This window comes from Lissotriton helveticus, chromosome 7, assembly GCF_964261635.1.
Source record: "Lissotriton helveticus chromosome 7, aLisHel1.1, whole genome shotgun sequence".
Taxonomy (NCBI): domain Eukaryota; kingdom Metazoa; phylum Chordata; class Amphibia; order Caudata; family Salamandridae; genus Lissotriton; species Lissotriton helveticus.
In genome coordinates, this window is record NC_136068.1 from 526571880 (window position 1) to 526586522 (window position 14643).

A 14643-nucleotide genomic window follows, 5' to 3' on the forward strand; every position below is an offset into this window, starting at 1 on the left:
GTGAATTGTTAAGGAGAGCTAGCGGGGGACCCGGACAGGCCAAGAAAGCTGCTTTAAAAATTTAAGGGGGACAGCAGTCATTGGGGGAGCCTGAGCTGACCGCATGTAATAGGGAGGTGAATTCAGATTGGGATATGGGAGGGAATTCGTGCAGACAACAAGGGTTCATGGGAGGTAAGGGACAAGCCAAGGATGAGGGAGGGGAGGAGATATTATTTTTGATGGAGGTAATCTTATCAATAAAATACGAATTAAGGGAATCACAAAGAGCCTGTGAGGGTTGAGGTTGTGCAGTAACACGGTCAGGCAGGGAGAGTTCTTCTACGATTGAAAAGATGTCCTTAGTTTTAGATGCTGAGCTGAGGATTTCCTGGGAGAAATAGAGGGATTTGGCAGATAGAATGGATTTTTTGTACAGTTTTAGAAGGTCAGTAAAGACAATTTTTTGTAGGGGATCATAGTTGCGCCTCCACCGGCGCTCAGCTTGTCTGAGTGCCTAATTTGTCCATTTTAAGTTTGTCTGTAAACCAGCGCTGAGCATCATGCGGGCGTTTGGTTTTAATAGATCTCATCGGGGCAACCACATCGCTCGCCTGTGTCAACCATTGATCAAGGATGGCTGTTTGAGTATTTATCAGGGTCATGTCCCTGGGGGTTGTAGTAGACCGAATAGAATGAAAATGAGGAATATCGGCTCGCTTCCAGTTGCGTGCCGTGAAGTTGGTAGTGGATGGAGGACGAGTGGGCAGAGTAAGTTTCAGTGAGAAAGAAATAAAAAAGTGATCCGACCAGAAACTGGGGTAAACTAAGGAAGGGGAGATGTCGAGATTGGCCGTCCAGACTTGGTCGAGAATGTGACCTTTAGTGTGGGTAGCTACTGAAATGTGCTGTTTACAGTTTAGGCCATGTAGCAAATCTGTGAATTCAGCAGACAGACTGCTTTCCCAGAGGGTCCAGTGGCCAATAATTAAAATCACCAATGATAAGGATTTTTGCAGAATTAATAACTAACTGGGAAACTAGGTCGCCGAACTGTAAGGAAAAGAGAGGCATATTATCAGGAGGACGATAAACAAGGACGCATATGAAAGAAAATTTGGGGGAGGTGAATTTCAGCGTGAGGATATCAGTGTTTGGAATGGGGTAATTGCCAAGTTTTTGAAGTGGAATTGAGAGCGGATAATAGCAGCAACCCCCCCACCCATTCTGCTCGTCACCCTGTTGGACTGTAAGATGTAGTAGCCCGAGGGGATGGCAGCGAGAGTGTCAGGGGTGGAGTCGTCTGTTAGCCACGTCTCGGAAAGGAGGAGAATATCGATATTACTATTATGTAGAAGTTGAAAGACTTCAAGTTGATGTTTGGGTAGCGAGCGAGTATTGAGGTAAACAACAGAAATGAGATGGGATGCTGGTAAACCGTCCACAGGTGACAAGGGAACAGAGTAGTTACAAGAGGTGGGGGCAGGTAAATCTGAGGAATTAGGGTGGGAGCAGTGAGATACAAAAATGCCACAGGCTTGAGCAATGCCGACGGCGCGGGGGTCAAGGGGCCCAGGGCGTTGGAGGGAGTAAAGCTCATGAAAAGAATAGGTGAAGCGACGGACCTTATGCGTGGCCGCTGGACGCAGCCGGCCGCGGACGGGCGCAGATGGGCTTACCTTAGGCGCAACTTCGGCGCGAAGTCGGCGCTCCCGCTGCGCTCGTCCGCTGCGCTTCCGCCAGGCCGCCATTAAAGTGAAGCACTGGACCGCTAACCTGCAAGGTGTAGAAGCAGGGCGGAAGTGGTGTAAGGGGCAAGAAGTGGCACTCATGTTAAAATCTGGTTTGCGATGTCAACATTATCTGCGCCATCTTGTCCCCTTTCAGACTCACGCACACTTACAGCAGCAACCATTTTTTTGAAAACCATGGTCTCTCTGCCCACTGCCAATAGCCAGCGCGTCTCTCCCCCTCACCCCCCGGCCTCGCAAGCATCCCCCGCGCACAGACAGCCCCCGGTCTCTCCTGCCTGGGCCAATAAACGCACCTCCAGCGCGACCCTGCCTCCGAGCCACATCCCGTGCTGAACCCTCTCACTCTTTCATCTACCGGCCCTTTTGATAACCTCTTCCTCCCTGCCCGATTGTCCGGCCTGATCCCAGGCCATCACCTAGCCCAACAGATGCAGTTTATTGCCCCCTACAGTAGGACCTCACCTTACATCAAAGGAATGGGGATTAATCAATGCCTTCACACCCCTAGATCGGACCGATCGCCCGCATTCCTGTTCCCAGCGGAATGTCCCGCTGCGCGATACCCATCATGCTGAGATTTGGGTGGGGACCCCCTACTGTAGATATGTGTGAGAACGGGCCTGAACCGGGGATTCCAACGATGCCTTTTTTGTACTTCAAAGCAATACCACGGATGTCATAAATGTAATAAAGCCATAAACTTGTGTATAAGAGGCCAGGCCTCAGAGATGCGGTTAGAGCACCTCGAGAAGATACCCTGTTGTCTGATTTGACGTGTTCTGCTCCGTCGGAATAAACTCCTGTTTCCTGCCTTCCAGTCTCCAGCGCCTGCCTCTTCATTTGGTAACCTTGAGTTGAGTGAGAGGCGGCTATCGCCGGGCAAACCTTGAAAAGGGGTAACCGATCTGACCTGCTTGCCCTTTTTCCACAATTGGCGTCCCAAACGTGGGGCCCATCAGCGACACGTGGATCCAGTGGGAGAGGTCCCAACGACAGTGTGAACGACTGCAACGATCGGGAAAGAGCTTCTGCCCGATAGACCCTCGTCTGGCAGCCGATCATCTGAACTTCACCGGTTCCGAACAGACCTCTCTCGAGTGATCTACGGTCCTGACTGGGAACCATCAGGAGTGCCACAGCAATTACGGAGAATAGAGGACGGTCAGGCGCTGGAAGCGGAAGACGAGAAACTGTCCATGCGGTCCGGGTAAGGTCATGTAACATGACGAATTGCGAATTGATTGTTTGATTGTCTTGGAAAATACTAGTATTACGCATTTGATTGTTTGGTTCTGAGAGATTCTCTGTCTACAAACGGGGAAGGATAGGAGTATTCTCCCTTTGCAGATAGTGAAGGGTAGGTAGCGCAGGCTTTTGCCCCCGTTCTAACCCGTCGCGCCTACTTCCCTCTCCATTGATTGATTGTTTGTTCGAGCATTAACTGTTCGAAATTGGTTCTCTGAAAGGATCTTCTCTGCCTACAAACGGGGAGGAACAGGAATTTCCCTCTCTCTTTGCAGATAGTGAAGGGTAGGTAGCGCAGGCTTTTGCCCCCGTTGTAACCCGTCGCGCCTATTTTATTCCTCATTTGATTGATTGATTGTTTGTCCGAACATTGACTGTTTGGAATTAGTTCTCTCTTTGGGTATTCCCTATTTGCGAATACTGTAGAATAGAAATATTGCCTAGTCTTCGCAAAGTAGTGAAGGATAGGTAGTGCAGACTTTTGTCCCCATTGTAACCCGTCATGCCTATCTTCTCCCCATTGTTCAGTAGTTGGTTCAGCCCGGACCGCTTATTAGAGGTGGATCATCCGGCTCCTCTGGAAGGCACCCCTAATAAGGATATGTTTTTAAAGTATGGACTAGTCGCCGTAGCTTATAGTAAGTTATGGCATAAATATACTAAAAAGGATCAGGAAAGTCAGTGGCCACTGATAGGATCCTTCGATGATACTAAAATAAGCGTGCTGGAAACAGCCCTTCGTAACCATAAAACAACGCCCACTATGCTTGATAGTTTTGGCATGTGGCGCAAAGAAACAGAACAGCGAAAGAAAAGAAATGAAGTCAGACTAGAAAAAGAATTACGAAAAGCAGCTCATTTAGCCGCGAACAAGTTGAAAGAAGAAATAAAAGAAAGAGAGGAAGCTAAACTAAAACAAGAATCTGAAACATCAAGCCAATGTCCCGTTAGAACCCCCGCCAAGCTTTACCCTGAGCTACCTTCGAAGCAGCGAGCGAACGATGATCTACTGCTAGGTCCCCCGATCATCTACATGCCCCCTCCATACACCCATTCCCAACCCCTAGTGCAACGCATGCAACCCCCAAGCACAGATGAGAGCGGTACCAGAGCCTCGGTCCTCACGGCCTCCGCGCCGGCCGAGCCCCTTGTACTCAGCGCAGCGCAAGCAGCAACAGTAGATGACCCCGACACTGAGAAGAAAGACTCCGCTAGATTAAATCGATTGAGTAAGAATGAACGAGCAGGGATTGATAAAATCGTAAAGACGTTAGTGGAACGGAAAGAAAGCGAAGATTACGTAACAGATATATGCAATTCGTATGCCAATAACCACAAACGACACTGTTACACGTTTCTGTTACCACACCCTTAATGCTTATGAAGATCGGTACCAAGCCAAAGGTCCTGAAAGCCTAACGACTCTGTATAGAAAAGTCGACATTGGAGACGAAGGTGAGTGTGATGTGACGGACCTCTTCATGCGCACGCTTGAAGTCTCCCGCCACCTCACTGAACAAAGATTAGAAGCTAGCACCACGACCCCTGTAGCGACTGTACCTCAAACCGAGGGAACTAACACCATGATGCCGATAAGAGAAGCAGCCCCTTATTGGGTCCCCTCACGAGGACAGGGAACACACGACGATATTAACCACCAAGATGCGAGGGGGAGGGTACTGTACAACTGGGTCTACCAACCCAGGGATCGGCAAGACATCCTGACTTTTCGAAAGTCCTTGCCTGATCTACAAAAGAACCCCACTGCCTTCTACACAGAATTAGGTACCGCCTTGGGGTCGACGATTATGACCCTAGCGGACATCGACTTGTTTTTCGGGCTATGTCTATCAGCTGACGTGTGGAAGCTAATCCGGAAAGTGGACCACCTTGAGCTGTTCGGACATACCTGGTCACAACTCGATGGCATAGACAAGCAACGAGAGCCCGGACAGAAACCTTTGAAATCAATTCTAGACCTGCCAGACAAAATCGTACAAAAACTCAAAACCATAGTCCCAGAAAAGAAGGTGGACTGGTCGATAGTAACGGCCTGCTGCCAGAAACCCCAGGAAGACGTATCAGAATACTTTTCCAGGTTCGAAATGGCGTTCTCCGATTACAGCGGCCAGGACATGACCTCTGCAACCGGACATCACTTATTCGTCCAGAATTACGTAAAGGGCCTGACTCCAGAAGTCTCGCAGAAACTGCAGACTAGTGAAAGTAGTTGGGCTGCCTCCAAACCCGCGGCTATCCTTCAGATGGCTCAATACTACAAACGACAAAAGAATGAGAACGACAAAGCGACTGAGAGAAAGAAAAAGGACTTGAAAGAACGAGTAATGATCGCTCAATTGCAAGGAGCGACGATAGGTAGGGAACCGTACAAAGGACACTACCAGTCGACTGCCCCTAGAAATCCACCCCCTAAAGACCGTACCCCCGCGCCCTATGCTGGACGGACAGACATTGACTACAGCCAGTGTGCGTGCTGCAAGGGATTTGGGCATTGGAAGTCCCAGTGTCCGGTCCTGTTAGAAATGTACAAAAATAGAGACACAAAAGACGTAGCTGATGGGCCGAAAAATAGAGGACAGGGACGAGGGCACACAAACGACGCTAGCAATGACAGACCAGGCAGACCGAACACATTTGACCGCCCCCGACAGAACCAATGCCAGCAGGCTGACTGTGACGATGCCCGCGACTTCACATAGGACTGCCAAGGGCAAGGGAGGGATCCAGTCGAGCTACATGTTGACCAGCAAGGTCCTTATGTCACCGCTAAGGTCCTAGGTACAAAGTCTCCATTCCTGGTAGACACTGGCGCGACACGTAGTGCGTTATCTAAACGACTGATTCCAAGGGCACCCTTGTCTGGCTCACACATAACATCAATAGGTTTTGATGGAACGCCCTCCACTAATCCCTTGTCCGCGCCAATCTCCTTCGACTTGGACAGTAACCCCACTGACATGACGTTTCTGCTTTCCTCCAACACCCCCGATGCCATTATGGAACTTGACTTACTGAAGCATTTCCGAGCTACTATTAGGTGTTCAAAGGACGTAGTTCGAGTCATTCTGTACGATAACCCGACTCTGCTCAGACCTTATCCCTTACGACACATGTTCTCTATCTCTGACGCCGACTCATCCTTACTCGACTCTCTACATCTGTATCTGTGGGCCAAAACTGACGCTGACGTAGGACGCATGATGATTGACCCTGTGCACATAACTGTTCGCCAAGATGCGATACTCCCAAAACTCCCACAGTATCGGATATCGCCCGAAGGTGAGAAGTCATTGGTAAAGATAATTCAGTCCTTGGTAGAGGCAGGAGTGGTAGAGGAAGTAGTCAGCAATATTTGCAACAGCCCTATCCTACCCATTGTAAAGAAGCAGGGTGAGGGAGATGAGAAAGCGTACCGCTTCATCATCGACCTTCGAGAGGTCAACAAAGTGGTTGTACCTCAGTACCCCGTAGTCTCGGATATCACCACCGTTCTGACTCTGATTCCTTCCACAGCCACCACCTTCACTGTAATCGATCTCAAGAATGCATTCTTCTCCATCCCCATCCACCCAGACAGCCGCTACCTTTTCGGCTTCACGTTAAAATCCCGCTCATATAGATTTTGTAGAGCTCCCCAAGGTTACACAGAAAGTCCCAGCATCTATAGCCATGCCCTCAAGAGACAGCTGGACGCCGTTCAGCTGCCGGATGGAGTGGTGTTGATACAATACGTCGATGATATCCTTTTGGCGGCCAACGCCACTCCACTTGCAGTCACTACCACTGTCCAACTCCTGCACTTCCTTGCGGAAAATGGCCACAAGGTCTCCAAGAAGAAGTTGCAATTCTGCCAACCCCAGGTCACCTACCTAGGCCACCTCTTGTCCAAAGATGGGAGAAAGCTTACACCCGATCGAATTCAGGCCATTCTAGAAACCCCTGTCCCAAAGACCCAGAAACAAGTCCGCTCCCTGGTAGGCCTCACCTCCTTCTGCCGGCAGTGGTTGCCAAACTTCAGCCTCATTGTAAAGCCACTGCTTTCTCTACTAGCTAAAGATGTCCCCTTCCCGCTCCCTTGGACCCCCGAATGCCAATCCTCCTTCAAAGAACTTCGAGACGCCCTTTGTTCTGCACCAGTACTAGGAACCCCCGATTATACCAAACCCTTCTCTCTCTACACTCACGAAAGGGAGGGATGCGCTTTGTCTGTCCTGACTCAAACCATCGGCCCCAAGCAACGACCATGTGCCTATTTCTCTGCCACTCTTGACCCCGTAGCAAGAGCCTTGCCTGCCTGCCTTCGAGCCGTAGCTGCCGCTGCTGTCTCTATCCGACAAAGTGAGGGGATCGTACTCTCTAATTCCCTCACGGTATTAGTGCCCCATGCTGTTGACACCCTCCTGAACCAGACTAAGACGCAACACCTGACTAGCGCACGACTGACTGGATACGAACTGACTCTGCTTGCACCCCACATCACGCTGAAAAGATGCACCACGCTGAACCCAGCCACCTTGTTGCCTCTGCCCGAAAATGACCCAAATGTCCCCCCGATACATGACTGTGTGACCCTCACGGACGAACAGACTAGGAGTAGAGTTGACCTCCGAGACACTGCCTTCCCAAACCCTGACGGAGAGCTATGGGTAGACGGCTCTTGCATTAAACTCGCCGACGGCACCACCTCAGCTGCCTATGCAGTTACCACAGCCCGAACTATAGCTGAAACCGCCCGCATCACGCAACGATCCGCACAGGTGGCAGAACTGATTGCCCTCACACGAGCATGTATCCTAGCAAAGGGGACAGCAGCAAACATTTACACGGACAGCCAGTATGCCTTCGGGGTGGTTCATCATTTTGGGCTCTTATGGAAGGAGAGGGGATTTCTGACATCTCATGGCACGCCCATCCTGCACGGAGATCTAGTCTCCGCTCTGACTGAAGCGGTTCTCCTCCCCAAACGACTTGCTGTAATCAAATGCCAAGCACACAAAAAGGTGACAGACATCATTGGACAGGGAAATGCACTGGCCGACATCACTGCCCGAACCACAGCTGAGAATAGGACGACGACTCACATGTACGTGACTAGGTCACAAGCAGAAAAATGGATGGACACTAGGGAAACTATTAGAGACATCCAAATGGCCAGCTCACCACACGAATTGACTGAATGGGCACGGGTGGGATTAAAAGACGATGAAGGCTGCTGGCGGACAAAAGACACGAACAAATGGTTGCTACCCAACTCGTATCTGATCCCCATACGGACTATGGCTCATTCCCCTGCACACATAGGATCTGCCCCTATGACCGAACTTGTCTCCCGAATTTGACATAACGATAGAATTGCAGACTCAGCCAAACGATTAGTCCAGCAATGTCTAGTCTGCCAGCAACACAACCCTGGGAAAGGAACTGTCGTACCCCGGGGAGGGTTTGGGGTCCCCAACCATCCATTTGAAGTCCTACAGATGGACTATATCCAGTTAGAGAGATGTCAAGGACTGAAGTATGTACTTGTTGTTGTATGCGCTTTTAGTAAATGGGTGGAAGCCTACCCGACGCGTTACAACACTGCCATTGCCACTGCAAAAGTACTACTGAAAGAGTTCTTCCCTCGCTACGGCCTTTGTCGTATTTTATGGAGTGACAATGGCCCCCATTTTGTAGCCGAGGTTATCCAGCTTATCCTGAAGGGGCTGGGGGTACGACAGAAATTCCACGCAGTTTTTCACCCCCAATCTGCTGGACTGGTCGAGCGACAACACCACATTGAAACTAAAACTTGCAAAAATAGTGGCTACCACAGGACTAAAATGGCCAGATGCTCTTCCCCTGGCATTGCTGTCAATGCGTTCCACCCCCACCAAACACCACTTGACCCCTTACGAGGTCGTTTTTGGCCGACCCATGAGTATCTGGTCTGCACCCAAACCGACATCTATTCACGACGTCCCGGACGTCCTAATGTCTGACTATCTGTATAACCTAACTAAAACGCTGTCTGGTATTCATCATCAGGTGCTGCAGGCCATCCCCGATGCTTCCAGGGGCCCCGGACATACCATCCAGCCTGGAGATTTCGTCCTAATTCGGAACTTCCAGCGGGAGAAGAGTCTGGAACCCTGCTGGACGGGCCCCTGGCAAGTTTTGATCACCACCCGAACAGCTCTTCGAGTGGAGGGAAAGCGCAATTGGCTGCACGCACACCACTGCAAGAAGATCTCGTCGAATCCGACAACAACCGAAGGCGTGACCACGCAAGAAGAGCTCCTGAACAAAGATCGACCACCCCTGAGCTGCTACCCGGAAACAGACGCGCTTGACCTGGCAACATATCCCGACCCCACTGTGCCATCCAGAGAAGGGTACAACCTGCGACGAAAGGAGGGAGCTTCGGCTAAATAGACCACTGACTAAGTTTATATTCTCAGAGCAGTGGCCTAACGCTACTAAGGTCGCCAGGAGAGAAGCCAAACAAAGTTTGTGGTTCTGCCCACTACCGAGCCCCCTTGAAGATGATGGAAGCGCCCGATACGAAGATGATGGAAGCACCCGACTTGAAGATGGTGGAAGCGACCGGATATCCAAAGACCCACTACAGAAATCCAAAGACTGACAAAATGCACAGTTCAAAGACTATTGCCTTCTTTGTTACCCCCCTCTTCTGCCTCCTCCTCATGACCACCCTCTGGATCTTGGAAGAAATCTCACCAGCACATGAGACACTTCTAGCCACTGTACTACCTGTCACCGTGAAGGAACACCACCTGATCTCTCTCTCACCTCAACTCCGAGAAAGAAGTAAGGAGTTTTGGAATAACTCCTTTGTACAACTTTTGCACCAGCACAACCTTGCTGCCAATGCTACCAACTGCTGGATCTGCGGGTTGCTTCCGCATGCCACTGGACATTCCATCCCTTTCATCCCCTCACCATTCTCTGTTCATGGCTCCTGCCTCGCCTGGTTGATTCTCCTGCAAGAGAGCTACAGAGATAAGACAATCTCCAGTGAAACCATGTCACACTTTTATCAAGGGGTCTGGCTGAACAAAACAAAAAAAGCGGCTGCACCCTTTGCCCACTGACGTCCAATACCTCTGTTCACTTGGACATCCCAGCCAAAGAACGTGTCGAAATGCAGGTGTTCAACAATCCGGCCAGACCTACCTTCTCCTACCTCCGGAAACGAACAGCAGCCACCCTGACTGTGGCCCTATCTGTTGTCAATGTCTCGGGCCTTGTATGCATCGAAGGCCTCGGGACACAATTTGTAGGTCACAGTGCCTGCAACATCACCAGAACCTTGGACACTACTGACCCAACCTCTTTTGTCACTTCTCCAAACATGTACTTTGTCTGCGGTACGAAAGCCTACACCTGGCTCCCAAAAGGCTGGGGAGGTACCTGCTACATTGCCTTCATCCTTCCTCCGACCTATGTGGCATCTGCAAACCACCACCGGCAAAAACAAGAGAGAGACATTGAACAAGCCGACTGCCGGAGCACAGTTCCTGGACGCAATGAAGGGACTTGTTCCACTCTGGGGTCCAATGGCAAACAGACGTGCCATCCGACATTTGACCCAGGCAGTTGAAACAACCATGAACATTACAGCTGGCATCCTCACAAATAACAGGGCCGAGCTTCAAGCGGTCCGCTTGGTGGCCCTTCAGAACGGCCTTGTTCTAGATGTGGTTCTAGCAGATCGTGGAGGGGCATGCCGCATCATAGGGTCTAGCTGCTGCACCTATATACCGGACAATTCACCCTCAGTGTACAAAGCCATCGAACATCCCACAGACTTTCCTCAGAAGTCCACCAGGAACAAGAAGAATGGTCGCTTGGCGGATGGTTCTGGAGTACTGTAAAGAACTGGGGGTGGAGGTTGTTTACAATTATACTGATACCCATTGTTGTGTTATGTGGGTTCTGCCTAGGAATTCAATGCCTGCCGCCTTTGTGCTCACTATGTGCAAACTGTATCTGCCCAAAGACTCTGGACTTTGACAAGGAACGCATGAGAGCATTGTACGATGTTGAGGTTAAGGATTTAATGAAGATCGATATCGACTAGACAAAATGGCTAGATATGTTGAAAAGGGAGGACTGTTAAAATCTGGTTTGCGATGTCAACATTATTGGCGCCATCTTGTCCCCTTTCAGACTCACGCACACTTACAGCAGCAACCATTTTTTTGAAAACCATGGTCTCTCTGCCCACTGCCAATAGCCAGCGCGTCTCTCCCCCTCACCCCCCGGCCTCGCAAGCATCCCCCGCGCACCGACAGCCCCCGGTCTCTCCTGCCTGGGCCAATAAACGCACCTCCAGCGCGACCCTGCCTCCGAGCCACATCCCGTGCTGAACCCTCTCACTCTTTCATCTACAGGCCCTTTTGATAACCTCTTCCTCCCTGCCCAATTGTCCGGCCTGATCCCAGGCCATCACCTTGCCCAACAGATGCAGTTTATTGCCCCCTACAGTAGGACCTCGCCTTACATCAAAGGAACGGGGATTAATCAATGCCTTCACACCCCTAGATCCGACCGATCGCCCGCATTCCTGTTCCCAGCGGAATGTCCCGCTGCGCGATAGCCATCATGCTGAGATTTGGGTGGGGACCCCCTACTGTAGATATGTGTGAGAACGGGCCTGAACCGGGGATTCCAACGATGCCTTTTTCGTACTTCAAAGCAATACCACGGATGTCATAAATGTAATAAAGCCATAAACTTGTGTATAAGAGGCCAGGCCTCAGAGATGCGGTTAGAGCACCTCGAGAAGATACCCTGTTGTCTGATTTGACGTGTTCTGCTCCGTCGGAATAAACTCCTGTTTCCTGCCTTCCAGTCTCCAGCGCCTGCCTCTTCATTTGGTAACCTTGAGTTGAGTGAGAGGCGGCTATCGCCGGGCAAACCTTGAAAAGGGGTAACCGATCTGACCTGCTTGCCCTTTTTCCACACTCAGTTCAACGACCCTCCACGCAAACGGCACAATGCCGGGGCAGAACGGGGTCAAGAGCGTGAGAAAGCGGTAAGAGAGTTGCCAAGCCCAGTAACATGTGACAAAATACACTTTTACGCTTGATTTACAATTTTTAAAATGCAGCTAGTAATCAGTTCTAAGGGGGGGAATGGTAGCCATTGGTTAGGGCTTCCTGGATGCTTCATGGATTCTTCAATGACTAGATGGATGCTGTTTATATCTGCTGGTTGGGTAAAGACAGAAATGCTTAAGCTCTGCTAGCCATACTGAGGAGGAAGAGCTAGAAGGGGTCTGTGCATCTCTCTTCTTCTCCAGCCCCACCCTTTTCTCAGGAAGGGCGAGCGAGAGAGTCAGTAGACCTTCTCCTGAAAGCGTATCCTCTCTACAGCAGTCTGAAGCCTTAGAAACCAACTCTAGCTACTACAAACCTATTCTAAATTCACAGCACTGGCTACCTCTCAAACTCTAAACACATAGCTGCCACAACAGATAGCCAACTTAGACTGCTACTGGTCAGTTTCCTGCCCCAGGGTAGGAGCTCCTAAAAAAGAAATGAAGACCCATGAGAATGGGTTAGATTGACGGAAAGTAACATCCCTGCAACACCAAAAGGCTGCATTGTAATGAATGGGAAGTTACACACCAAACCAGTCTGCATTGTAAACTTTCTCCAAGAAAAAAAAAAACTGTTGCGTATGTCTTAACATTGCTAACACCACCAAAAAAGCGATTACGTGGTCATCTACGAACAACACTCACTGTCAGAGCCAATGGTTCCCCAGCCGGTGACCCAGCAGTTTAAACCAGATGGGAATGTGACTGACGAGGCTGGCAGGCAGATGGGCAGGATGAAATCAGTGAAGGCCACTGTGTTTGTCAGCTCCAGCAGCAGGATGTCCCCAGGACCTCCTTCAGAACTGTAGAGAGAATTGACGATGATCTGCTGGACTGTAGAGCACTGCGAGTTAGGGTTGGAGTTCGAAAGCTGGTACATTCCAAGGCAGACAGTGTAGGAGGACTGGGCATAGTTCCTACATGAAAGATAACAAGAGTTAGCCAGCATGGTGGAGAGAAGCTAATATCACATCAATTATTAATAAAACACTACTAACAATATGAAGTGAAGGTCTGGGTCATTTGGGAATCTGGTCAAATGACAATAGTTGAGCACTAGAGGTGTGGTTTGACATGTGTATGCTGCACATTTCTTCAGCTGGTTAATGAAATCTACAACCACATATTTCACCACATCCATCCAGCTATGGTGTCTTCTTCCCACCTCCTGGCACACATGCACTCCGTGCCACCATGCTGTCCCGTTGCCTAACATTAACAATAAGATCTCATTTCTAGATTAGGGTACAATTTTGGTGGAGTTAGTTATTCATTACAGAGTACTGAATCTCATTACACAGTTGTGCTATTTACAGATTTTACCACACACCTGAGATTTACAGCTTAGCAAACAGATTTGTAAAACCCTCTTTTCCCTCTGTTTTTCTAATTTCCCTTCCCTCTACCCTCTTTTTCCTAAGTGCTCATTGTTTCTCCTACCCACCACCTTCTCATATCTCCATATCTCCACCTATGGTTCTACCCTTCCGTCCTAGTTTTTTCTCATAAGTGCCACATGGAACAATCATTTATAGAGCTGAAAGACAGACTGTACTGAAGTCCTCCTAGATGTAATTGCCATTATCTTCTTATTTCTAGGTCATAAGAAAGTCGGGTGGCAAGGGCGCCTTTATTAGAGACATTCCTACGTTCAAAGTCATAAAAAATAAAGGAGGGCTTTAATGGAGGCTTACCTGCCTCCCAACCTTTATTCCAAATAAAAATTAAAAACAGACTGTATGAAAAGTAAGGGGGCCTCCAAATCAGCCCATCTTCCATTGCCTTTCCTGCTTTAATGTGCTTATACCTAATCCGTTAGGAATGAAACCTACAACTATTGACTTTGGCAATCCTCATTGCCTTGTGCGCCAACACCAGCAATATACCAGAGGCAAGGCTTGCCCTTATTTGCACGCGTCCTCCCTACACAATAATGAGAGAAATACCTGAATACATTGTGTGGACGCAAAAGGTGCATCCAAGCCGTGCTGATTATAGAAGGACGTTTACTCGCTTCATAAAATTGGATACAAGATGGTCCCAGCAAATTTACTTTTTAAAAATTGATACTTTTCTTATAGCAACTGTAGGAAATTACCATCTTTTGTTTGATGGCCCCTCAGATTTCTTATCCTATTGGTTTTACTGGATTTGGAACTCTGTGCACCCCTGCTATCCAATAGTAAAGTGTCTGTGCTCCCCCTTTTAACTTGGACAAATTGCAAAGCACTTAACTGGAATATTTAACTTGCCTATAAGTCCCTAGTATGTGGTACAAAATGCATCCAAGGCCTAAATGTTAAATACAACTAGTACACTGCAGCATTTATTGTGACATCTACAATACTGGCAGTGCGCACATGCTTAGCTCTATCCATGTAGCCTGTGACAATGCAAAACATGCACTTGTCAAAATAAACCCCTTTTAACAAGTCAAACCGTTCATCTTAATGATTATACCACCCGTATGTAGACCTCATAGTGCACATGGCAGGTGCATGGCATTTAAAAGTAGTACATGTATAAATGTAATGTTAA

At 49.1% G+C, this 14643-nt stretch overlaps 2 protein-coding genes across 2 annotated transcripts in view; both read right to left on the bottom strand.

Annotated features, from left to right (window-relative positions):
- LOC144769144 (serine protease 33-like) overlaps window positions 1-14643 on the bottom strand; it is a 441545-nt gene that overhangs the window by 294196 nt on the left and 132706 nt on the right. The gene's annotated exons all lie outside the window — the stretch shown is intronic.
- LOC144767055 (serine protease 33-like) overlaps window positions 1-14643 on the bottom strand; it is a 76172-nt gene that overhangs the window by 11730 nt on the left and 49799 nt on the right. The window contains exon 3 of the mRNA XM_078650687.1: window positions 12751-13022. Within this exon, the coding sequence (XP_078506813.1) occupies window positions 12751-13022 (272 nt within the window). The remainder of the gene's footprint in view (window positions 1-12750; window positions 13023-14643) is intronic.